Below are 27,330 nucleotides of genomic sequence, written 5' to 3' on the forward strand. Positions count from 1 at the left end.
TGGTTACTGGTGATGTGGCTGTGCACATTACGTCGTGAAGAAGTGGTTACTACGGCTACGATTGTTCTTGTGTTTCCAAGGTATCCCATTCTACACCACTCTCCTGGGGATTATACTGACTTCCTTCCTCATCCCCTTCTGCTGTCTCTGCTATGCCTCCCCGTGTTACTGCGGATACCAGGGCCTGCTGCTCCCCTAACTTACTTTTTAGCCTTGCTATTTCTAGTTGGCACTGGGAGTGATCTGCCTCCCTATGTGGCTTCTTAATCACTTCCCTTAATGCTGCCCTATCATCTTCTATCTCTTGCTGGAGCCTCAAGTTTTCCAATTTATATTTTTTTATCTCTAATTTGTTTTCATTTGCTTCAACAACAGGTGCTGTGGCATTTAAATTTGAGAGGCTTTGTTGTTGTAGCAACGAAGCTGCCTGTTCAGCCCCTCTTTCTGTGTTAATACTACGGTTTAATTGACTAATTTCTTGTCTTAAATGCTGTATTTCTCCCTCTTTTAACTGCTTCACAAGTTGGAGGCCTTCTTCCTTTTGTTGTTTTATACCTTGAATCTCTCTTTCTTCTAGTTGAATCTCTTTTACTTGCAATTCTTTCAAATCTTGTATCACTTTGGCATCCTGTCTCATTAATTCTTCATCTCTCCGGGCACAATAAAATGCACTGAAGGCTACAAGACTGTTTGCCCATTTTGTCCTTATCTCTCCCTTATCTACCCTTTCCTGGATAAGTTTCACCATCTTCCCAAATGACGCAGGTTGACCCTCGTGGATGTGCCGTGCCTGTGCTTTTAATTCTTCTGTGTCCTGTGTCGGGAACTTTTTGGACAACTTCTCTTGATAAACTAGCTCAACATTTCTTTTTATTGTTGGCTTTCTGTCCATGACCGATCCCTTCATCCTGTGTCTTTTGAATATCTGTATGGATCTGAGACATGGACGATGTATAGAAGGCATCTCAAGTTGCTGGAGATATATCACCAACGATGTCTCCGCAAGAACCTGCAAATCCCCTGGGAGGACAGGCGGACCAACATCAGTGTCCTGGACCAGGCTAACATCCCCAGTATTGAAGCACTGACCACACTCGATCAGCTTCGCTGGACAGGCCACATGGTACGCATGCCAGATACGAGACACCCTAAGCAAATGCTTTATGTGGAGCTCCTTCGTGGTAAATGAGCCAAAGAAGGACAGTGGAAACGTTATAAGGAAACCCTCAAAGCCTCCCTGATAAAGTGCGACATCACCACTGATACCTGGGAGATCCTGGCCGAAGATCGCCTGAGGTGGAGAAAGTGCATCAGGGAGGGCGTTGAGCTCTTCGAGCGTGAAGAGGTCAAGCGCAGGCAGCGGAAGGAGCACGCGGAAAATCAGCCCCACCGATCCCTTCCTTCGACGAATGTCTGTCCCACCTGTAACAGGGTCTGTGGTTCTCGTATTGGACTGTTCAGCCATCAAAGAACTCACTCAGGGAGTGGAGGCAAGTCTTCCTCGATTCCGAGGGACTGCCTATGATATGATGATTTGAATATAACTACAAGTGGGTCACCACTTAAACATTTACAACTATCGAGATGCCCGCTCCTTAAGACGGAATTTATCCTGATCCGTTTAATCATTTCTAGCTTATAATTCGCAACACAGATTAGAAGCGCATCTCCCGAGATTTCCAATTGCTCAAAAGAATCATCAAAAAGCTGCCTTGCCAGGTGCCCGCATTCTCCACCAAATTGTAAGATTTCTAAATCTCTGGAATTACATTTGACAGTGAGACAATTCTTCTAAAACAATTGGAACAGTTTATTAAAAAAAACACACATACATGCACATCCACCTTAGTTACAATAGATACAATGAGATTATAATAACGCGTGATATACGTTACTTCCCTTTGGCTGGTTGTTTCAGGAGAGAGAGAAAAGTCTTTGGCTGAGAGCTTTAAACCTCTCAAAAGCCATTGTCCCTCAGAAAGCCTCAGGATTGGACCTTGGTTCCAGGGCAGTTCTTTATTGGCTCTCCTCACGCATGTGGCTGTCTGGCCTGGCTCAGCCATTTCTTGATTAGATTAAATGCCTTTCCAATACACAAAACCCATGTGGCAGCTCTGTGGGCTTCCATTTAGTTTCTTACAAAACTCAAGCCCATGCTGGCAAACTGTGGGCTTTCATTTTGTTTCAACACAAACAGGCCTTTCCAAAAAATCTACACTTTTAACATTTATACATACACAGAATCAATTTTAATCATTAATAAACACTTTTATTCTTATATAATGGAGCCTATATCCCAGCTCACTCCTGCCAATTCGTCCTTATCACAGTTATTGATCGGTCCCAGTGGTCCCGGTACTTCTGGAGCCGGCCAACCCTCACAATTCTGGGTCCCATCATTGGGCTCCTTTCTCTCCTCATCCCAATCTACCCCAACTTCCCCCAGTGTCATAAGACAAGCCATACCCCTGGCCCCGGATAATGCTACTGATAAACCTTACTGATTTTTTCATTTCAGGGCCCGTGATCAGCTTCTTCACATACCCAATTTTGAGCGACACTGTATGCCACCTTTATATCTTTTAACTGACCCTCAGCTTTGTCAGCTCTCTCTGCTAGTCGGGAATTTTCTTCGCGGAGGACTTGCTCGTTGAACTTAGCCTCAGTAACCTGGCATTGTAAATATTCAAAGCTATTCCGCGCCATTTCTTCCTTCCTACCCGGGTTCTGCCTTTCTTTCTCGAAGCTAGAAACCTCGTCTTTTTAACTTTATATTTTCCTCCTCCAGCTTTCATAGAAACATAGAAAATAGGTGCAGGAGTAGGCCATTCAGCCCTTCGAGCCTGCACCACCATTCAATACGATCATGGCTGATCAAACAACCTCAGTACCCCATTCCTGCTTTCCCTCCATACCCCTTGATCCCTTTAGCTGTCAGGGTCACATCTAACTCCCTTTTGAATATATCTAACGAACTGGCCTCAACAGCTTTCTGTGGTAGAGAATTCCACAGGTTCACAATTCTCTGAGTAAAAAAGTTTCTCCTCATCTCAGTCCTAAATGGCTTACCCCTCATCCTTAGACTGTGACCCCTGGTTCTGGACTTCCCCAACATCGGGAACATTCTTCCTGCATCTAACCTGTCCAACCCCAACAGAATTTTATAGGTTTCTATGAGATCCCCTCTCATTCTTCTAAATTCCAGTGAATACAGGCCCAGTCGATCCAGTCTCTCCTCATATGTCAGTCCTACCATACCGGGAATCAGTCTGGTGAACCTTCGCTGCACTCCTTCAATAGCAAGAATATCCTTCCTCAGATTAGAAGACCAAAACTATATTCAAGGTGTGGCCAAGACCCTGTACAACTGCAGTAAGACCTCCCTGCTTTTTTACTCAAATCCTCTCGCTATGAAGACCAACATGCCATTTGCCTTCTTCACCGCCTGCTGTACCTGCATGCCAATTTTTAATGACTGATGTACCATGACACTCAGGTCTCGTAGCCCCTCTCCTTTTCCTAATCTGTCACCATTCAGATAATATTCTGCTTCCCTGTTTTTGCCACCAAAGTGGATAACCTCACATTTATCTACATTATACTGCATCTGCCATGCATTTTCATAAGAACATAAGAACATAAGAATTAGGAACAGGAGTAGGCCATCTAGCCCCTCGAGCCTGCTCCGCCATTCAACAAGATCATGGCTGATCTGGCAATGGACTCAGCTCCACTTACCCGCATGCTCCCCGTAACCCTTAATTCCCTTATTGGTTAAAAATCTATCTATCTGTGACTTGAATACATTCAATGAGCTAGCCTCAACTGCTTCCTTGGGCAGAGAATTCCACAGATTCACAACCCTCTGGGAGAAGAAATTCCTTCTCAACTCGGTTTTAAATTGGCTCCCCCGTATTTTGAGGCTGTGCCCCCTAGTTCTAGTCTCCCCTACCAGTGGAAACAACTTCTCTGCCTCTATCTTGTCTATCCCTTTCATGATTTTAAATGTTTCTATAAGATCACCCCTCATCCTTCTGAACTCCAACGAGTAAAGACCCAGTGTCTACTCAATCTATCATCATAAGGTAGCCCCCTCATCTCCGGAATCAGCCTAGTGAATCGTCTCTGTGCCCCCTCCAAAGCTAGTATATCCTTCCTTAAGTAAGGTGACCAAAACTGCACGCAGTACTCCAGGTGCGGCCTCACCAATACCCTATACAATTGCAGCAGGATCTCCCTGCAGCCACTTAGCATCCTCCTCACAGTCCACACTGCCACCCAGCTTAGTGTCATCTGCAAACTTGGAGATATTACATTTAATTCCTTTGTCCAAATCATTAATGTATATTGTAAATAACTGGGGTTCCAGCACTGAACGTTGTGGTACACCAGTAGTCACTGCCTGCCATTCTGAAAAGGACCCATTTCCTGTCTGCCAATCAGTTCTCTATCCATGTCAGTACATTAACTCCAATACCATGTGCTTTAATTTTGCACACTAATCTCTTGTGGGGGATCTTGTCAAAAGTATTTTGAAAGTCCAAATACACATCCACTGGTTCTCCCTTGTCCACTCTACTAGTTACATCCTCAAAAAATTCTAGAAGATTTGTCAAGCATGATTTCCCTTTCATAAATCCATGCTGACTTGGACCTATCCTGTCACTGCTTTCCAAATGTGCTGCTATTTCATCTTTAATAATTGATTCCAACATTTTCCCCACTACCGATGTCAGGCTAACTGATCTATAATTCCTTGTTTTCTCTCCCTCCTTTTTTAAAAAGTGTTGTTACATTAGCAACCCTCCAATCCATAGGAACTGATCCAGAGTCTATAGAATGTTGGAAAATGACCACCAACGCGTTCACTATTTCTAAGGCCACTTCCTTAACTACTCTGGGATGCAGACTATCAGGCCTTGGGGATTTATCGGCCTGCAATCCCATCAATTTCCCTAACACAATTTCCTGACTAATAAAGATTTCCTTCAGTTCCTCCTTCTCGCTAGACCCTCTGCCCTCTAGCATTTCCAGAAGGTTATTTGTATCTTTCTTAGTAAAGACAGAACCAAAGTATTTGTTCAATTAGTCTGCCATTTCTTTGTTCTCCATGATAAATTCACCTGATTCTGACTGCAAGGGACCTACATTTGTCTTCACTAATCATTTTCTCCTCGCATATCTACAGAAGCTTTTGCAGTCTGTTTTTATGTTCCCTGTAAGCTTACTCTCATATTCTATTTTCCCCCTCCTAATTAAACACTTTATCCTCCTCTGCTGAATTTTAAATTTCTCCCAGTCCTCAGGTTTGTTGCTTTTTCTCGCCAATTTATATGCCTCTTCCTTGGATTTAACACTATCCCTAATTTCCCTTGTTGGCCACGGTTGAGCCACCTTCCCCGTTTTATTTTTATGTCAGACAGGGATGTACAATTGTGGAAGTTCATCCATGTGATCTTTAAAAGTCTGCCATTGCCTAAGCACCGTCAACCCTTTAAGTATCATTCGCCAGTCTTTCCGAGGCAATTCACGTCTCATACCATCGAAGTTACCTTTCTTTAAGTTCAGGACCCTAGTCTCTGAATTAACTGTGTCAGTCTCCATCTTGATGAAGAATTCTACCATATTATGGTCACTCTTCCCCAAGGGGCCTCGCACAACAGATTGCCAATTACTCCTCTCTCATTACACAAGACCCAGTCTAGGATGGCTAGCTCTCTAGTTGGTTCCTCGACATATTGGTCTAGAAAACCATCCCTTATACACTCCAGGAAATCCTTCTCCACCGTATTGCTACCAGTTTGGTTAGCCCAATCTATATGTAGATTAAAGTCACCCATGATAACTGCTGTAGCTTTTTTGCACGCATCCCTAATTTCCTGTTTGATGCCATCCCCAATCTCACTACCACTATTTAGTGGTCCGTACACAACTCCCACTAGCGTTTTCTGCCCTTTGGTGTTCCGCAACTCTACCCATACATATTCCATATCATCCAAGCTAATGTCCTTCCTTACTATTGCGTTAATCTCCTCTTTAACCGGCAACGCTACCCCACCTCCTTTTCCTTTCTGTCTATCCTTCCTGAATATTGAATACCCCTGGATGTTGAGTTCCCAGCCTTGGTCACCCTGGAGCCATGCCTCCGTAATCCCAATTGCATCATATCCATTAACAGCTATCTGTGCAGTTAATTCATCCACCTTATTACCAATGCTCCTTGCATTGAGACACATTGCCTTCAGGTTTGTTTTTTTAACACTCTTTGTCCTTTTAGAATTATGTTGTAATGTGGCCCTTCTTGATTTTTGCCTTTGATTTCTCTGCCCTCCACCTTTCCTTATCTCCTTTCTACCTTTTGCTTCTGCCCCCATTTTACTTCCATCTGTTTCCCTGCATAGATTCCCATCCCCCTGCCATATTAGTTTAAACCCTCCCCAACAGCACTAGCAAACACTCTCCCTAGGACATTGGTTCCAGTACTGCCCAGGTGCAGACCGTCCGGTTTGTACTGGTCCCACCTCCCCCAGAACCGGTTCCAACGTTCCAGGAATTTGAATCCCTCCCTCTTGCACCATTCCTCAAGCTATGTATTCATCATAACTATCCTGCTATTTCTACTCTGACTAGCACGTGACACTGGTAGCAATCCTGAGATTATAATCTTTGAGATCCTATTTTTCAATTTAACTCCTAGCTTCCTAAATTCAGCTTGTAGGACCTCATCCTGTTTTTTACCTATATCATTGGTACCTATATGCACCACGTCAACTAGCTGTTCACCCTCCCCCTCCAAAATGCCCTGCAGCCGCTCTGAGACATCCTTGCACCAGGAAGGCAACATACCATCCTGGAGTCTCGATTGCGGTCGCAGAAACACCGATCTATTTCCCTTACAATAAAATCCTATACCACTATAGCTCTCCCACTTTTTTTCCTGCCCTCCTGTGCAGCAGAACCACCCATGATGCCATGAACTTGGCTGCTGCGCCTTCCCCTCATGAGTCATCTCCCCCAACATATCTGTTTTGGAGGGAGATGACCGCAGGGGACCCCTGCACTACCTTCCTTCCACTGCTTTGCCTGATGGTCACCCATTCCCTATTTGCCTGAGTAACCTTTACCTGCATTGTGACCAACTCACTAAACATGCTATTCATGACATCCTCAGCATCACGGATGCTCCAGAGTGAGTCCATGCGCAGCTCCAGTGCTGCAATGCGGTCTGTCAGGAGCTGCAGCTGGACACACTTTCTGCACACATAGCAGTCAGAGGCACTGGGAGTGTTCCTGACTTCCCACATAGCGCAGGAGGAGCATGACATGGGTCTGGGCTCTCCTGCCATGACTTAACTCTTAAAATTAACTTAATTTGGCAGCAATGTTACCTACTGATAAGGAAATAAAAAGAAAAAGAAAAAGATTAAATACTCACCAATCCAGCAGCCAATCACTTACCCGCTTGGCTGTGAATTCACACTTCGATTTCTTTTTACTTCTTTGTTTTACCTTCGGCCTCTGCTCCAGCTGCCTCCTCGGACTGCCGCCACTCCCATTCGCTGCCGCCGAACTTTATCCGACTCCGCCACTCCTCTCGCGTTGCTGGCCCCTCAGAGGATAAACAGTTGTGCCAAGCCAAACCGCCTTCTCTTTTGACCTTTGCTACTGACTGTCCACTCTGCTGCTTTTTCTGGTGGATCCCCAGAGTGCAGCATTTCCCGTACCCATGGCTCTGAAATGTCCAATTTGTTGCATATATATGCAGCAACCTGGTCTCCATGGACTTTCTATGACTGCTCTTAGCCGCAGGCTCCACCGCGTTTTGCTGTGGTGAGTCCATTTCCAGTGTCTCTGGCTGAGAAATTCTCCCTGACTATCTTGGTCTCCCCTGAGACCACCTCACAGTGACCTGCGGTTCCTGTTACTCAGGCTTCTCTCTTTGGCTACCTATTTGACCCGAGACTACTCCGGTCTGTCAGAGACTGTTTCTCCCCTAGTCCCCTAGTTGCCTTTGAGATCACCCTTGATATCACCATTGCCTCCCTGAGACACTTTTTCTTTCGCAGATTACCTGCAACTTCTTCTTGGTTTCTCTCGGTGACTACCCCAGTCAACCGGGATTACTCCAGCCTATCCGAGACTGTTTCCTTCCTCTGGCTGCCCTGGCTGTCTGTGAGATTACTATGGTCTCCCTCAGACCCCTGCGCAGTCTACCTGTTATTTCTTTTCTCTGTGGCTACCCTAGTCAACCAAGGCATGGCTGGGTGTGGTGTGGCTGCTTTGGGAGGAAGGAGGGAGACTTTAGAGCATCACAGCAAGTAGGCAAACAAAAAGTAGCTGTTACCAGCCACATATTTGCCCGAATTTGCCCTGTAATAGAGAGAGAAGAGGAGGCAACACAGCATGCTGTGGAGACTGACGCTGGAGAAGCAGTGAGGTGGGAGAGGAGCTCATTGGAGGCCACAAAAGAGCCAGCAGGTTCTCAGACGAAGAAAATGCCTCCCTCCTGCAGGAGGTCGAGTTACGCTGGGGTGATTTGACACAAGGAGGGTGTGGGAAGCCCACCCCAAAGGCCTACCAGAAGATATGGACCGAGATAGCAGAGGTGGTCTCATCGGCGACCAACGAGGTGTGTGAGGGCAATCAATGCCGCAAACGATGGAACGACCTGTGAGATCCGCAAGAGTAAGTATTACATTGATTTACATGTACTTATGTATTTATATAACTTGATTTGTAACTTTCATGAGTGACTATCAGCAGATGTGAGGTCTTTCACTTTTACCGGGGTCAAAGCCTGCGGTCATGGTGTAAGTCTTTCGGTAAAGAATGATAATAATCATGATTACATCTGTTGGTTATGTGTTGTATCAGTCTCTGTGACAGTACCTAGCAATGATGTCATGCAATGATCTCATGCCTTTTCGTCCTGTCACCTTTTACAGAAGAAGCTATCGACGATGAGGTCCATGCAGAGGTAAACGGGTGGGGGGGCCATCAGTCCCCAGCGACATCACTGAGCTGGAGGAGCGAATGCTCACACTCGTGGGGAAGCATCCCCGGACAGCCACGGATGCATCTGCAGACCCTGAAGTGAAACCACGTGAGTAAAGCTTACACCATTGTGTGATGTAAAGTCAATAGATACCACACCAACTCATATCCGACCAATCATATATGATAGATGATTTCTAAAAGTGTCATAGAAATAATGCTGGCCTAATGAAAATCATTGCAATGCACAATGTGTTAATGGTCATGAAATGTGATGTCTGTGATGAATTTGTGAATGGTGGTGCTTTCGTCGTGCATATGCTGTGTGTAGCGCTGGACTCACTTTGTCACCCTAGCACCCCCGTCTCCTCTAACAACCTCATTTGTGTCTTGCAGCTCAGCCAGCAGCGCTGCCCCAGGCAAGGCCACAGAGGCCAGAAGATGGGGGCATGGGGCAGGAGTCGGCGGACGATCCCACTACATCTGGTGCTGAGAAGCTCCAATTGTCACCCGTCAATCCGCTGGGTCTGTTCTCGATGGACGAGAGCGCGGACTTCGAAGAACCTGCATCGCCACGCTCCAGAACCCATTCCACCCCAAGGCCATCTATTGGTCCTCCGGTCATTCCCGCCTCCACTCTGGAGGTGCCGGCCCCAAGCACCTCTCCACAGGGCACCCCATTTGTACCCAGGACGGCACGGTAGGTCTGTTCCACGAGCGCGACATGACAATGGAGAGATGGTACAGTTGTCCAGGAGGACTGTAGACATTGGTGACCAGCTCATCGAAGCTTTGGGGTGCATATCCCGACACCTGGCCACCATGAACGAGTACATTCCGCGCATGGCGGAGTCCCTGGACACAATAGCCAGGAGCACTGCTGCCACAGCCCTCCCAGTGGTCCCAGAGCGCGGCACTCCACCCCGAGGTTCTGCACCAGATGAGAACCAAGATCCTGCTTCTGCATCAGAGAATGTTGCCCCCCCCCTCCCCCCGCTCCCGTACTGGTGCAACCAACGCATCTGCCTTCATCCCCCCCCCTCCCCCCAATGAGGCACCGCTTGAGGAGCTCCTCGACCAGGCGCCATGGAGCGAGGAGGGGAAGGGGTAGAGTTGGGGAGAAGGAGAAGAGGGAAGGAAAGTGAGGTGCATGTGCGCAGGTGATGGCGATGTTATATCTCCATCTGGGTGTATGCAATTTGTTGTAATGTATGGGGGCTGGGGACCACACTCCTGCTTTGCCTTTGTATTCTGTGTTGCTGGACATGTTGAACATGTGATTGATGTCAATGGTGGAAAAAGCGGGGTGTGGGTGGGGTTGGGTGTTATTGGCTGTGATACTTATGACTTCAGACCAATGTTGGTATTAAACTTTTGTTATTGAACATAACTTTTTTGCGCATTGTCTCAGATAGCTGGTGATTCCTTACTATGAAAGGGTTAAATGCAACTTAACACCAATCAACGTAAACTTTAACTGGCAGTAAGATTATGGCCACCATTGATGTCTGAGCTGCACACACACAGCAGTGTGTCAGCGTTGTCACTCACATCAGTGCTCTTTCCGTCAAATCTTTCCAATATCAGTTCCTCATGTAAGAGTGGGATTTAACAAATGCCAGCCACACTGCTGGCGTTCGTTCCGGTTAGTTCCACTTTTTGTGGGCGTTTTTTTGAGCGAGCGATATTGTGGGCGATATGTGTGCGAGGTGGTGAAATTGAAGATGGGCGATCACCATGGCCGCTAGTTTGAGTAAATATGCTCTTTGCGACAAAAAACAGTTGGCGGGCATTAATATTGAATCTTGCCGTTAATTCTGTTCGGAAAATAACACTGGGCGATATTGTCGACCTTGAATTCGCCCATTCTGCTGATTCTGCCCAAAAAAGTGGGCGGGCGGTGACTTTTTTTCTCGGCTTTAAGCCCATTGGGAAAATAACACTTGCCGATAAGTCTCCTAAAAAAGCCTATCAGTTTTCATTTTGTGCCAGAATGGGTGATATGTAGGCGTTATACGTCATTTCAGCGGTAAAATGGCCATTAAGTGGGCATTAAGCAGGCAAAAAAAGTCAAGGTTCTAGCCCATGGAAAGTCTAGTCCCAACTGTCTGTGTCTATCTGTCATTGTCTATCTGTCTGTTTGTCTCTGTCTATCTGTCTGAGTCTATCTGTCTGTGTCTATCTGTCTGTATATATCTGTCTGTGTCTGTCTGTACCTATCTGTCTGTATCTATCTGTCGGTGTCTATCTGTCTGCGTCTATCTGTCTGTGTCTATCTGTCTGTGTCTGTCTGTGTCTATCTGTCTGTATCTATCTGTCCGTGCCTGTCTATCTGTCTGGGTTTGTCTGTCTATGTCCATCTGTATCTATCTATCTGTGTCTGTCTGTGTCTATCTGTCTGTGTCTATCTGTATCTATCTGTCTGTGTCTATCTGTCTGTGTCTGTTTGTATCCATCTGTCTGTGTCTGTCGGTCTGTGTCTATCTGTCTCTGTCTATCTGTATCTATCTATCTGTGTCTATTTGTGACTATCTATCTGTGTCTCTCTGTATCTATCTGTATCTATCTATCTATCTATCTATCTATCTATCTGTCTATCCAACTATCTGTATCTACCTGTGTCTATCTATCTGTGTCTACCTGTATCTATCTGTCTGTGTCTATCTATCTATCTATTTGTCTGTATCTACCTGTCTGGATCTATCTGTCTGTATCTATCTGTGTCTATCTATCTGTGTCTACCTGTATCTTTCTGTCTGTGTCTGTCTGTGTCTATCTGTCTCTGTCTCTCTGTCTGTGTTTGTCTGCGTCTATCCGTCTGAGTCTATCTGTCTGTGTCTGTCTGTATCTATCTGTCTGTGTCTATCTGTCTGTGTCTGTCTATGTCTATCTGTCTGTGTCTATCTGTCTGTGTCTGTCTGTGTCTATCTGTCTGTGTCTATTTGTCTCTGTTTGTCTGTGTCTGTCGGTCTGTGTCTATCTGTCTGTGTCTATTTGTCTCTGTTTGTCTGTGTCTATCTATATCTATCTATCTGTGCATGCCTGTGTCTATCTATCTGTGTTTATCTGTGTCAATCTGTGACTATCTATCTGTGTCTATCTGTATCTATCTGTCTGTGTCTATCTATCTATCTATCTATCTTTTTATCAGTATCTACCTATGTCTCTTTATCTGTGACTACCTGTATCTATCTGTCTGTGTCTATCTGTCTGTGTCTGTCTGTATCTATCTGTCTGTGTCTATCTGTCTGTATCTGTCTATGTCTGTCTGTATCTATCTGTCTGTGTCTGTGTGTCTGTATCTATCTGTCTGTGTCTGTGTGTCTGTGTCTATCTCTATCTCTCTGTGTCTGCCTGTCTCTGTCTATCTGTCTGTGTCTATCTGTCTGTTTGTATCTATAAGAATGTATCAGTTGCCGAGTTTTTCTCCAGCGATACATTTTGATCTCCGGTTGGAAGGTGTTCTGCTTGGATTATAATCACCTTTTGTTTTTAAAAAGAAAATCCGGAGCGCTGTGTATTTCTGTCCCTCCCAGGGCAGGGCGGAACGAGGACGAGAGTTTGACAGAAAGTTTTTGGAGTGGTCCCGACACGTACACACCAAGTGTGACTGATTCCTAAACGAGGAAACGGAAGATCCGTTTACAAAGATCTGGGCTGCAGTAATTCTCTGTCTGCCTGAGCTTTGGTCGCTGGGGATTTTCGGGCGAGCAGATTTGCATAGGGCGAGTTGGGGCAGTTCCCAGCTTTGCTGCGGGATCTTCCTGCTTCCTGCTGCTGTCAACAGGATCAAACTCAGGGCAGATCAGCGCCACCTTCACCGCCGCTTCAATGCAAGGTAGGACACAGAGAGACCCCAACTCGCTGCTGGAGCCTGGGTCAGAACTCTTAGCCATTGTATTTTATTGAAGGATATTATTAATACGAGCGGGGAATGTGCTTTGACACCAACGGGCCCGCTGAATGTCAGCAGTGAGCTTTAAAGTGAAGAGGGGGGAGATTCATCGAAACCCCATTTTAAGCACAAGGAGTTCTGGTTATTTCAATCGTCAATGCATCAGATTAAAAAAAACAGGTTACATTTTTAAACCGAATCGAGTTCCCATCAGGCTAGATCTTAAATAGGCAGTCAAATTGCACCCTGTCCCAAAGTTTGTTTAACTTTCTCGTCTAACTCTTCCTACTGGTGGGGAAAATATGGCAGGGCCCTCCAAGCAGTGACACTGGCTCATTTTCCTGATTCCAGAGGTGGTGTTTGTCTTGTGAGGAGCCCTGTGCCAAGGTTCGGTTTGGAGGGGAGGGAATGGACTCTACATTTTACTAAACAACAATACCATTTCATCTAGACTGGAGAATTTTAGCTATGAGGAAAGATTGGATAGGCTGAGTTTGTTTTCTTTGGAACAGAGGAGGCTGAAGGGAGGTTTAATTGAGGTGTATAAAATTATGATGGGCCTAGATAGAGTGGATAAAAAGGACCTATTTCCCTTGGCAGAGGGGTCAACAACCAGGGACTTGGATTTAAAGTCATTGGTAGGAGGTTTAGAGGGGATCTGATGGGGAAATGTCTTCATCCAGAGGATGGTGGGGGTCTGGAGCTCACTGTCTGAAAGGGTGGTAGAGGCAGAAACCCTCACCACATTTAAAAAGTACGTGGATGTGCACTTGAAGTACCGTAACCTACAAGGCTATGGACCTAGATCTGGAAAGTGGGATTAGGCTGGATAGGTCTTGGTCGGCCGGCGCGGACACGATGGGCCGAAATGTCCTCCTTCCGTGCTGTAAATTTTTATGATTCTAGTGGACAAACAGTGGAGGTAGACAGGGTCAATGTGATCTCCTGTTCCGGTTTCAATGGCCTGAGGGGGTCCCAGAGGAATTATCCTGAGATTTTTTTCCTCTTATTGACTCTGGTTTTATGACTCTCCCAGCAAATTACATGTATTGTGTTCCTAACACAGATGAGGCTGCACACAGGGAGGTGAAAGTAACAGTGCCCTCAGTCTTTAATAAGACACTCCAGAGTGAGGAACAGGCTTATATACAGTGCTCCCAAGAGTGGCGGAACATGGGAGTGCATGCTTTACAGATACACAACATCACTCCTCCCCCCCCCAAAGTCAAAGTGAAAACTATTTACAATGTGAGGCGGTTGGGAGCCTTTCTTTCCCTGGTGGATCGCCTCGGTACAAATGTCTGTCCTGGTGTGTTGGCTGTGCCCTCGCTGGGCTGGCGTGTTGTTGGCCCTGCAGGGCTGCTAGGTGAGCCAGGCCTTGCTGGACTGTTGGGCGTGATGGGTTCGATTTCCTGGTCTGGCGTGGTGTCGTTGATCCTTTGGGTGTGTGTTGTGGGCTCGAAAAAGGTGGTGTCTGATGTGGGTTATTCAGGGCAGTCTGTGAACCGCAGCCTCGTTTGGTCCAGGTGCTTTCTGCAAATTTGTCCATTGTCTAGTTTGACTACAAACACCCTGTTCCCTTCTTTAGCTAGCACCATGCCCGCGATCCACTTGGGACTATGTCCATAGTTTAGCACATACACAGGGTCATTCAGATCAATTTCCCGTGACACAGTGGCGCGACCATCGTTTACATTTTGTTGCTGCCGCCTGCTCTCTACCTGATCATGCAGGTTGGGGTGAACCAGCGAGAGTTTGGTTTTAAGTGTCCTTTTCATGAGTAGCTCAGCCGGGGGCACCCCTGTGAGCGAGTGGGGTCTCGTGCGGTAGCTGAACAGTACTCGGAACAGGCGGGTTTGGAGTGAGCCTTCTGTGACTCGTTTAAGGCTCTGTTTGATGATTTGTACTGCCCGCTCTGTCTTCCCATTGGAGGCTGGTTTAAATGGGGCCGAGGTGACATGTTTGATCCCATTGCGGGTCATAGAAACATAGAAAATAGGTGCAGGAGCAGGCCATTCAGCCCTTCTAGCCTGCACCGCCATTCAATGAGTTCATGGTTGAACATGAAACTTCAGTACCCTCTTCCTGCTTTCTCGCCATACCCCTTGATCCCCCGAGTAGTAAGGACTTCATCTAACTCCCGTTTGAATATATTTAGTGAATTGGCCTCAACTACTTTCTGTGGTAGAGAATTCTACAGGTTCACCACTCTCTGGGTGAAGAAGTTTCTCCTCATCTCGGTCCTAAATGGCTTACCCCTTATCCTTAGACTGTGACCCCTGGTTCTGGACTTCCCCAACATTGGGAACATTCTTCCTGCATCTAATCTGTCTAAACCCGTCAGAATTTTAAACATTTCTATGAGGTCCCCTCTCATTCTTCTGAACTCCAGTGAATACAAGCCCAGTTGATCCAGTCTTTCTTGATAGGTCAGTCTCACCATCCCGGGAATCATGAATTCTTTAAATTCGGCACTGGTGAAACATGGCCCGTTGTCACTGACCAGTATGTCAGGCAGGCCGTGGGTGGCAAACATGGCCCTCAGGCTTTCAATGGTGGCGGTGGCGATGTTTCCCGACATTATTTCACATTCAATCCATTTTGAAAAAGCATCCACCACCACCAGGAACATTTTACCGAGGAACGGGCCCACATAGTCAACATGGATCCTCGACCATGGTCTGGAGGGCCAGGACCACAAACTTAGTGGTGCCTCTCTGGGTGCGTTGCTCAACTGAGCACATACGCTGCATTGCCGTACACAGGACTCCAAGTCAGAGTCGAAACCGGGCCACCACACGTGGGATCTGGCTATCGCTTTCATCATTACTATACCTGGGTGTGTGCTGTGGAGATCCGAGAGGAACATCTCCCTGCCCTTTTTTGGAAGCACTATGCGATTAGCACACAACAAGTTTGCAGGCTGCGCCATTTCCACCCCCGTGGTGGGCAATGGTAGCCGACTAAGAGCATCTGCACAGTTCTCGGTGCCTGGCCTGTGGAGGATGATATAGTTATACGCTGATAGCGCGAGTGCCCACCTTGTATGCGGGCTGAGGCATTAGTATTTATCCCCTTGTTTTCAGCGAACAGGGATGTGAGGGGCTTGTGATCAGTTTCCAGCTCAAATTTGAGGCCAAACAGGTACTCATGCATTTTCTTTACCCCGAACACGCACGCTAATGCCTCTTTCTCAATCATGCTGTAGGCCCTCTCGGCCTTAGACAAGCTCCTGGAAGCATAGGCGACAGGTTGCAACTTCCCCGCAACATTAGCTTGTTGTAATACACACTCGACTCCGTACGATGATGCGTCACATGCTTGCACAAGTCTTTTACACGGGTTGTACAATACAAGCAGCTTGTTGGAGCATAAAATGTTTCTGGCTTTCTCAAAAGCAATTACTTGGTTTCTTTCCCCATACCCAGTTCTCACCTTTGCGCTATAACACATGTAGGGGCTCTAAAAGGGTGCTTAACCCCAGTCGGAAGTTACCAAAATAGTTGAAGAGTCCCAGGAACGACCGCAGCTCCGTGATGTTCTGTGGCCTGGGCGCGTTCCTGATAGCCTCTGTCTTGGCGTCTGTGGGCCGAATTGCCATCCGCCGCGATCTTTCTCCCCAAAAACGCCACTTCTGTTGCCATGAAGATGTATTTCGACCTCTTCAGCCGCAGCCCTATGCGATCCAGTCGCTGGAGGACCTCCTCCAGGTTTTGTAGGTGCTCGGCGGTGTCCCGACCCGTGACCAATATGTCGTCCTGAAAGACCACCGTGTGTGGTACCGACTTAAATAGGCTCCCCATGTTTCTCTGGAAGATCGCTGCAGCTGACCGAATTCCAAACGGGCATCTGTTGTAGATGAACAGTCCCTTGTGCATGTTGACGCAAGTGAGGCCCTTCGAAGACTCCTCCAGCTCCTGGGTCATTTAGGCCGAAGTCAGGTCGAGATTGGTGAACGCCTTGCCTCCTGCCAGCGTCGCAAATAGATCGTCTGCCTTAGGTAGCGGGGTATTGGTCCTGTAGCAAGAAACGATTAATAGTTACTTTATAATCGCCGCAAATCCTGACCGTGCCATCACTTTTGAGTACTGGAACAATCGGGCTGGCCCACTCGCTGAATTCCACTGGGGAGATGATGCCCTCGCATTGCAACCTGTCCAGCTCGATTTCCACTCTCTCCCTCATCATGTGAGGTACCGCGCGCGCCTTGTGGTGAATGGGTCGTGCCTCTGGGACCAAGTGGATCCGCACCTTCGCCCCGGAAAAGTTTCCAATGCCTGGCTCAAAAAGGGAAGGAAATTTGTTAAAATCCTGGGTACATGAGGCCTCATCGACATGTGATAGCGCTCGGATGTCATCCCAGTTCCAGCGGATTTTGCCCATCCAGCTCCTTCCAAGCAGTGTGGGGCCATCGCCCGTGACAATCCAGAGGGGCAGTTCATGCACCGTGCCCTCGTAGGTGACCTTGACCATGGCGCTGCCCAGGACAGTGATAAGCTCTTTGGTGTACGTTCTCAGTATTGTGTGGATGGGGCTCAGGTCTGGTCTGAATGCCTTGTTGCACCACAGTCTCTCAAACATCTTTTTACTCATGATGGATTGGCTAGCGCCAGTGTCCAGTTCCATGGCTACGGGTAAGCCATTCAATTTTACGTTTAGCATTATAGGTGCACATTTCATTGAAAATGTGTGCACCCTGTGTACTTCAGCATCTGCCTCCTCTCTCTGAGGCTCGAAATTGCTTTGATCCACCATGGAGCGATCTTCCTCTGCCACGTGGTGGTTAGCAGGTTTTGCAGAGCTTGCAGCTCGTTTGCAAGCTCATTGTTCCACAGCTCTTGCAAACATACCCTTTGAAGCGGCATGAATAGGCTGAATGGAAACCTCCACAACGCCAACAAGGTGTGATTTGTCTTGCATTCGTCCTTTGTTGGGGACTCTGAGTCATCTGGGTCACCTGAGGCCTGCTGCCAGTTGCAGACTCGTGGTTTCTGCCCTGTACATTTCTGCTCGCAAACACAGTTCCAGTTAATTTATAAACATTGCTAGCACTTGTGTGCTGAGAGATTTGTTTGGTGTTATCACTGGTGGTCTTAAATGGGATGCTGGGATCTCTTGGGACTTCAGGGGATGAGCTCCCTGGTGGCGGAATATGGGAGTGCATGCTTTACAGATACACAACAACATGTCTGTGTGTGTGTGGGTGGGGGGAGTTGGCTCGTAAGTGTCTAGTCATGATGAACCAGCATCATGTGTGAGGTCAGCCTGCCCACCATTTATTATGTTTGTAAATCAAAACCATGCATGTACGGCAGTGAAAAGGCAGGTTTGCAATAGGTAATATAAAACAGGGGCAAACTGCTAAGCTATAGTTGGAAATAAAGCTTTCAAATAACATATTTCTGAATAAACTAATTAAATTCTATTCATTTTGGAGTTCAAAGATTCCATATAGACACAGTGTGACAGCACAGACATTTCTTTGAAGCTCTACCTTTGGCAACAATACTGTCTTTCCTTCAGTATGATAGTTGTTCTTTCACTACTCCGTTTAATCTTGACTTTGTGCGCTAGTGTAAACAGGTGAGAGCAAGTCGGCAGTCCATTTTACATCACTCCTGATTTATATTTTCTTTGTCAAAGGAAATAAAAATCAGGAGACATAAAAGGCGCTGATGACTCACTATCACGTGTTTTGCACTATTGCACAAAGTCAAGGCCTACACTAGTGTGTTTCCTTGTGCCCAAGTCCATAGCAATAAAGCTTGAATCTGTGAGATTTTATTATTTAAAGCATAAACAAAATTGGTATCTGAGCCACATCGACCAAAATGCCCTAGGTTTGATTACTGGTCTGTACACTCCAATTATCCTCAGTGCCCTGGGTGGGGTTCGGCGGAAGGGGGAAAGGAGAGTGTCAGCGGGGCTCCTGATCCCGATCCTGTCCATTGATCCTTGCTGGAAAGTGTGTGTATATCAGGCTAAGACAGAATGGGCTGGGCTGAGTCAAGGTGGGCCAGATTCGACTGAGCTGGGCTGTGATGTCGTCTTCTTGTGCAGTCCCCTGAAGTCGAGGATGACTTGCTTCCACAATAATATGAATTCTCAGGTAACTGATGAGACCAATGCAGGACCTACAGTCTCTGTCATAGGTGGGGCAGATGTTGGTTGGAAGGACGGGTGGGTGGGGTGCTTGGGTTGTCGTATTCTCCTTCCACTGTTTGTACTTGGCTTCTGCGTGCTCCCAACGAAGAGACTCGAAGTGTTCGGCGCCTTCTTGGATGCTTCTCCTCCACTTTGAGCGGTCTTGGGCCAGGGATTCCCAAGAGTCCATAGGGATGTTTCATTTATTCAAGGAGGCTTTGAGGGTGTCCTTGAAGCATTTTCTCTGCCCTCCTGGGACTTGCTTGCCGTGACACAACTCGGAGTAGAGCGCTTGTTTTGGGAGTCTAATTTTGGACATGCTGACAATGTGGCCATTTGGACCATTTGGACAATCGGAGCTGATCGAGCATGGTCAATGCCTCGATGCTGGGCATGTTGGCCTGAGAGAGAACGCTGATGTTGGTGCGCCTATCCTGCCAATGAATTTGCAGGATTTTGCAGAGGTAGCATTGGTGGTACTTCTCCAGTGCTTTGAGGTGCCTACTGTACATAGTCCATGTTTCTGAAGCATATAGGAGGGCAAGTTCACTACTGCTCTGTAGACCATGAGCTTGGTGCCGGATTTGAGATCCTGGTCTTCGAACACTCTCTTCCTCAGGCAGCCAAAGGCTACACTGGCACACTGAAGCCAGTGTTGGAGTTCGTCATCAATGTCTATCCTTGTTAATAGTGGGCTCCCAGACTATGGGAAGTGGTCCAGATTGTCCAAGGTCTTGTCACAGATCTTGATAATCGGGGAGCAGTACTGTGAGGCGGGGGCTGGTTGGTAGAGAACCTTTGCCTTACAGATGCTTAGTGTAAGGCTCAGACTCTTGTACACTTCAGTGAAGGGTTAGCGAAGGTTTGGAGTTCAGCTGGGATGTGATCCCACATTTACTGACCAAGATCTCACATGAAGAATGACCCATTGGTGAGGTCCCAGACAGTGCCTGGAATCCATGCAACCAGAATCCAACAACGGTCAGGAGAGGAGGGGAAGTAAGGGGTTGGCCAAAAATGTAAAAAACAGTGTCAACAATATTTTTGTCAGAGAGTGTATTCAAATTGTATTCCATTGAAATAGACATGACAAATTCATGTGGACAAACTAATGAAATGAAATGTTACAGTCGAATGTTCCTTATCTGCACTAATGGAGGCCCACCTCCCCATGGTGTGAGAACATTGTAGATATCAGGTAGTGTTCCACAGGACGGAACAACGCAAGGCCCCAGGAAGTGGATGAAATTACTTTCTGATGCTACAAAGCATTACAAAATATTACTAAGTATTTATAGCACAGGAATAGGCCATTCGGTCCAACAGGTCCATGCCTCCATGTTTATGCTCTACACCCCTCTTCATCTAACTCGCATCAGCATATCTTTCATTTCCCTTCACCCTCATGTGCTTATCCTAAAGTTCTTCCTAAAATCCCTATTGGATTTATTAGTGACTGTCTTATATTTATGGTCCCTAGTTCGGGTCTCTCCAGCAAGTGGAAACATCTTCTTTGTCTTCTCTATCAAACCCTTTCATAATCTTGACAACCTCTATCAGGTCACCCCTCAGGCTTCACTTTTCTAGAGAAAAGAACCCCAGCCTGTTTAATCTATCCTGATAGGTATAACCTGGTATCATTCTAGGCATTCTTTTTTGCACCTTGTCCAGTGCCTCTATATTCTTTTTCTAATATGGAGACCCAGAACTCTTCACAGTACTGAGTGTGGTCTAACCTTGATACAAGTTTAACATAACATCTGTGTGAAATATTAGATGAGATAAACATAGTGAGGGAGAAAGTATTAAGGGGCTTAGCAGCTTTGAAGGTGGATAAATCCCCGGGCCTGGATGAAATGTATCCCAGGCTGTTAAGAGAAGCAAAAGAGGAAATAGTAGCGGCTCTGACCATCATTTTCCAATCGTCTCTGGCTACAGGTGTGCTGCCAGAGGACTGGGGGACTGCTAATGTTGTACCTCTGTTTAAGAAGGGAGAAAGGGACAGACCGAGTAATTACAGGCCAGTCAGCCGAACCTCAGTGGTGGAAAAATTATTGGAAAAAATCCTGAGGGACAGGATAAATCTTCATTTGGAAAGACATGGATTAATCAAGGACAGTCAGCATGGATTTGTCAAGGGAAGGTCGTGCCTGACTAACTTGATTGAATTTTTCGAGGAGGTAAGGAGGGTCGATGAGGGCAGAGTGAGTATGATGTAGTGTATATGGATTTTAGCAAAGCTTTTGATAAGGTCCCACATGGCAGACTGGTCACGAAAGTAACAGTCCATGTGATCCAGAGCAAAGTGGCAAGTTGGATTCAAAATTGGCTCGGAGGCAGGAAGCAAAGGGTAATGGTTGATAGGTGTTTTTGTGACTGGAAGGCTGTATCTAGTGAGGTTCCGCAGGGCTCAGTGCTGGGTCCCTTTCTTTTTGTGGTATATATCAATGACTTGGACTTGGATGTTGGGGGTATTATTATAAAGTTTGCAGATGACACTAAAATAGGCTCTGTGGTTGATAGTGAAGAAGAAAGATAATGACGAAGAAAGATGTACTGCAGATATCAATGTACTGGTCAGATGGGCAGAACAGTGGCAAATAGAATTTAATCCGGATAAGTGTGAGGTATTGCATTTAGGGACGTCTACCAAGGCAAGGGAATGGTACGGCACTGAAAAGTGCAGAGGAACAGAGGGACCTTTGCGTGCAGTTCCACAGACCCCTGAAGGTAGCAGGCCAGGTAGACAAGGTGGTTAAGAAGACATATGGAATACTTGCCTTTATTCATCATCATCATCATCATCATCATCATACGCAGTCCCTTGGAATCGAGGAAGACTTGCTTCTACTCCTGAAGTGAGTTCTTTGGTGGCTGAACAGTCCAATACAAGAGCCACGTATTCCATGCCTTTATTAGTCGAGGCGTGGAATACAACAGCAAGGAGGTTATGCTTGAACTGTATAAAACACTGGTTAGGCCGCAGCTGGAGTACTGTGTGCAGTTCTGGTCACCACATTACAGGAAAGATGTGATTGCACTGGAAAGGGTGCAGAGGAGATTTACAAGAATACTACCTGGACTGGAGAATTTTGGCTATGAGGAAAGATTGGAGATGCTGGGTCTGTTTTCTTTGGAACAGAGGAGGCTGAGGGGAGACCTGATTGAGTTGTATAAAATTATGAGGGTCTTGGATAGAGTGGAAAGGAAGGACCTGTTTCCCTTAGCAGAGAGGTCAACAACCAGGGGGCATGGATTTAAAGTCATTGTGGGATGTTTAGAGGAGATATGAGGGGAAATTTCTTCACCCAGAGGGTGATGGGAGTCTGGAACTCACTGCCTGAAAAGGTGATAGAAGCAGAAAGCCTCACCACATTTCAAAAATACTTGGATGTGTACTTAAAGTGCCGTAACCTACAGGGCTACGGGCCAAGAGTTGGAAAGTGGGATTAAGCTGGATGGCTCTTGGTCGGCCGGCGCAGACATAATGGGCCGAAATAGCCTCCTTCCGTGCTGTAAATTTTCTATAGTTCTATCTCTGCTTTTTAATTCTATCCCTCTAGAAATGAACTCCAGTGCTTTGTTTGCTTCTTTATGGCCTTATTAACCTGTGTTGCTATTTTTAGTGATCTGTGTATCTGTACCCCCAGATCTCTCTGTCCCTCTGGTAAGATTCTTCCAATGTGTCTCTGTCACCTCATGTAACTTTGACAGGTCCACTGCATAGGACAGACTGACCGACAGATTTGTTGTCTGTTTCTCTTTCAAAGCATTTGACTGGAATGTCAATATCCCATTATTATTTTTTGACTCCGCTTGTAAGTGTTTATCCTACGACGGTCATTGAATAGTGGAATAATGCTGCACCAGTTCTCTGAAAAGAATGGTGACGAAAGTACAGCAGAAGGACTGCGTCCACAAGCAGATCTTGTGCATGTTCTGAATAGTACAACAACAACAACTTGTGTTTATATAGCGCCTTTAACGTAGTGAAACGTCGCAAGGGGTTTCACAGGAGTATTACGAGATAAAAATTTGATATCGAGCCGCATAAGTAGAAACTAACGCAGGTGGCTTGGTCAAAGAGGAATGTTTTAGGCAGCGTCTTGAAGGAGGAAAGCGAGGTAGAGAGGTGGAGAGGTTTAGGCAGTGAGTTCCAGAGCCTGGGGCCCAGGTAACAGAAGGCTGGCCACCAATGATTGAGCGATTATAATCAGGGTTGAGCAGAAGAGCAGAATTAGAGGAGCGCAGACATTTCGGGGGGCGGGGCGGGAGGAGATTACAGTGATAGCAAGGGGCGAGGCCATGGAGGGATTTGAAAATAGGGATGAGAATTTTGAAATCGCGGCGTTGCTTAACCGGGAGCCAGTGTAGGCCAGGGAGCACAGGGGTAATGGGTGAGCAGGACTTGCTGCGAGTCAGGACACGGACAGCTGAGTTTCGGATCACCTTTAGTTTACGTAGGGTCACAGAGCGCCAGAGGACTAACAAAAAGCCTCTGGTTATGGTTAAACTCACTAAAGACCATGTAGGATACCCAGCACACTCTCCTGCCTGCTGCAAAAGTTGGTAAGTATCACACTACCAGACTATTAATGTCAGTCTAAAACTAATAGTCTCATTAAAATATTACACAGAGCACACCACAAGTTACTGATGAATGTTTGCATTCAGAGGGACCTGGGTGACCTTGTACACAAATCACTGAAAGTTAACATGCAGATACGGCAAGCAATTAAGAAAGCAAATGGTATGTTAGTTTTTGTTCCAAATGGATTAGAGTAAAAGAATAAAGAAGTCTTACTACAATTATGCAGGGCATTGGTGAGGCCACACCTGGAGTATTGTATACAGTTTTGGTCTCCTTACTTGCCAAAGAGGGAGTGCAACAAAGATTCATTAGACTGGTTCCTGGAAAGGGGGGATTGCTCTATGAGGAGAGATTGAATAGACTAGGCCAATATTCCCGAGAGTTTAGAAGAATGAGAGAACATCTAATTGAAACATGTAAAATTCTCAAGGGGCTTGGACAGGGTTAATGCTGGGAAAATGTTTCCCCTGGCTGGGGAATCTACAACACAGGGTCACAGACTCAGAATAAGGGGCTGGCCATTTAGGACTGAGATGAGGAGAAATTTCTTCACTCAAAGGGTTGTGAATCTTTGGAATTCTCTACCCCAGAGAGCTGTGGATGCTCAGTCATTGAGTATATTCAAGACATAGTTCGATAATTTTTGGGGAACTAAGGGAATTAAGGGATATGGGGATAGTGTGGGAAGGTGGAGTTGTGCTTGAAGATCTGCCATGATCTTGTTGAATGGCAGAGCAGGCTCGAGGGGCCGAATGGCCTACTCCTCTTATTTCTTAAATATTTAAAAAACAATAAAAATTGAAAGGGGTGAAAATATCTTCTACAGAACATATTTCATAGACAGTACATTAAATTGTAAATGTTAAGAGATCAAGAGCATGTGAGAAATCAATTTTATATTAAGCACCCACGCTTAAAAACCTGTAGAACATTTTTGACCGTGACGAAACATTCTTCATAAGCATCCTGATCTCGAGGTTAAACAACACGTTGATTACATTTAGATCCGAACTTTCTCACAATTCCTGCACGCTTGGAGACAGATGCATGCTTATCTGTAGTGTAGCTCGAATAGGTACAATCTATGCTTTACTTCATCTAAACACCAGCAGCTCCTGCTGGGCCCTGGAACCTCTTGTTAACAACTGGTGCAGAGCGTATAAAGGTCATGGAATGTATCTGAAATAATAGTGTTTGAAAAGGGTGCGATTCTAACATGAGGTTAGAAGGTGTAGCAAAAGGAAGAGAAAGTTCAGCTCGATGACTAACGTGGAACTTCTACAGCAAACCGTTACCATGTGTTGTCTGTGAGAATGGTTGTTTAACTCTTAATAAACTTGCAAATGTTTGACTCCTGCACCTAGAACTCTAATTCCTGGTACATAGACTGTCTCTTCTCACAGTAAGACTTTTGGAAGAAAGTGGTCTTTTGTAGGCTTTCCAGTTTGATGTTTGTATTTGGGTGAGGCAATATTCTTGCCCACTGCATAGAGTCCAAGTGTTGATTCTAGAAAGTTGAACTTGTTTCAAAACCGCGCTAACGGTATTGGATACCGAACTAAAGTTGAGCAGCATATTAATGTTATTTCCCAACTTTATTATATTGTGCAATAACCTTATTTTAAAAAAATAATTCATTCATGGAATGTGGGCATCGCTAGCAAGCCCAGCATTTATTGCCCATCACTAAGTGCCCTTGAGAAGGTGGTGGTGAGCCGCCTTCTTGAACCGCTGCAGTCCATGTGGTGAAGGTGCTCCCACTGTGCTGCTAGGGAGGGAGTTCCAGGATTTTGACCTGACAATGAAGGAACGGCGATATACTTTCAAATCAGGAGGGGAACTTGGAGGTGATGGTGTCTCCATGCACCTGCTGCCCTTATGGTAGAGGTCGCGGGTTTGGGAGGTGCTGTCGAAGGATGCTTGGCGAATCATGTCATATTAATAACAGCGGAGGAACATAAGAATTGCAAGATGGAAAAAGAACACGATCCGTGTAGTTCACCTTCCACCACCCCGGTAGTCACATGATACATGAATGGAGTTGTTGACTAATCATAGCAATCAATCTCTGTCAATTAGTCTACAACAGAGCCAGACGTGAGGCGAGGACAGCCGCGCAGTTGGATTGGCTTGGGAACCAGAGGTCCAATGTCACCTGTTGCTCTCAGACATGCTACTCTCACCAAATGTCATGTTGCAAATTACTCATGTACCGTATCCTCATTTAAATAAATCACGGCAGACTTCCGGCCGACAGCCCGACAGATTGCCAATCTGGCGGGCATGGAAATTTGGCCACTGCCGTGATCCCCGGCAGTCAGTGGCCGGAGGAGATTCCCTCAAATCACTGTGGACGAGCGAGGCCGTGTTTTATTTGACTGCAGCAATCGGGGTAGGCTGTTGACTATGGGGCTGCTGGTGCTGGAGAAGATTGGAGGGCCGGGGTGCTGGTGGGGGGAGCCGCCTTCTCCTCCTGGCCCACGGGGAGCTGCAGAACAGGCTAAAGTTTTAAAACTTAACTGGGCCTCTTCTGGCCAATCAACTCCTCCCAACTTGTTGCTTTTGCCGGGCGACAGACAACACAAAACTCCCCCTGGGTGGATGTTAAATTTACACTGTGGCAGCAATTACATCGTCGGGCCACGACTTTTGAATCTTAAGAAGGCCCTGTCTGTTGTGTCCTGAATCGCCATCGTAAATATTAAAATCAGGGAGGGGGTAAAATCGAGGCCAATCTTTCCGCAGATTCGTTTTGAATTTGCGCTCCTTCAAGCACAGGCCGTGTCCTCTGGTCCCACTGTTTTGGACAAGGTGAAATGGCTTGTCATGGTCGACATTATTGAGTCCCATTAGAATCCCCAAAACAGCAATCATAATGTAACAAATCACTGGTTAGGCCTCAGCTGTGTATTGTGGCAATTCTGGGCACCGCTCCTCAGAAACGATGGAAAGACATTAGAAAAGGTACGGAGGAGGTTTACCAGGATGTTACCGGAGATGAGGGACTTCAGTTATGAGGAGAGCTTGGAAAAGTTAGGACAGTTTGAGAATGTGTAAAGAAGGGTTGCGAATGTGGTAGATGGATATGGAATGTGGCAAAAGGATGGAGATAGGGAATCATGGGAAAATAGCTAAAGAAATGTCAAGATGCAGACGACTGCAGAATCGACAGAAAAAAAGGGGTTACCAAGAATTGAGATTGAGGTTAAACACGGGTCATGAGAAAGACGCAAAGCGGCACAAAGAAAGAAAGCAATCCTAGATAGGAGGGGAAAAGTAATGGCTTTTACTGATAAGGAGGAAGGGAAACTAATTGGGTTCTTTACTGATAAGGGAAGACAGTGTAGCAAAGCTATAACTAACCTGACCCTGACACCAACCCTAATTGGGAGACTTTCTTGCCTGCCATTGGACGTACTCGGGGGGGGGGGGGGGGAGACAGAAAGGGATTGGATAGACCAAGTGCTAATCAAATGTGTTCTGTTTTGAAAATGTATAACTGTTGTTGTGTCACGCTGAAAAGGGGCTTGTCCAGAGGAAGGTAAACAGGCTCTGATTGAGAGTGTCCCTTTGTCGTGACAAGTCCCGGCCGGAGAATCTTCAATAAAGGTCCTTTACAGAAAAGGCAAGGTGTTCGTGTCAGTGTATTCGCTGAAACAGATTGAGGGAAAAAGAATCCGTATTAACAAGTTAGGCCAGAGAAGGT

General features: G+C 46.2%; 1 protein-coding gene across 1 annotated transcript in view; it reads left to right on the forward strand.

Annotated features, from left to right (window-relative positions):
• The first annotated feature begins 12,636 nt into the window (after nt 1–12,636).
• LOC139267448 (E3 ubiquitin ligase TRAF3IP2-like) overlaps nt 12,637–27,330 on the forward strand; it is a 104,027-nt gene continuing 89,333 nt past the window's right edge. Inside the window, exon 1 of the mRNA XM_070885790.1 lies at nt 12,637–12,832. Coding sequence (XP_070741891.1) covers nt 12,826–12,832 — 7 coding nt within the window. The 5' untranslated portion in view covers nt 12,637–12,825. The remainder of the gene's footprint in view (nt 12,833–27,330) is intronic.

This window comes from Pristiophorus japonicus, chromosome 7 (genome assembly GCF_044704955.1).
Source record: "Pristiophorus japonicus isolate sPriJap1 chromosome 7, sPriJap1.hap1, whole genome shotgun sequence".
NCBI lineage: Eukaryota > Metazoa > Chordata > Chondrichthyes > Pristiophoridae > Pristiophorus > Pristiophorus japonicus.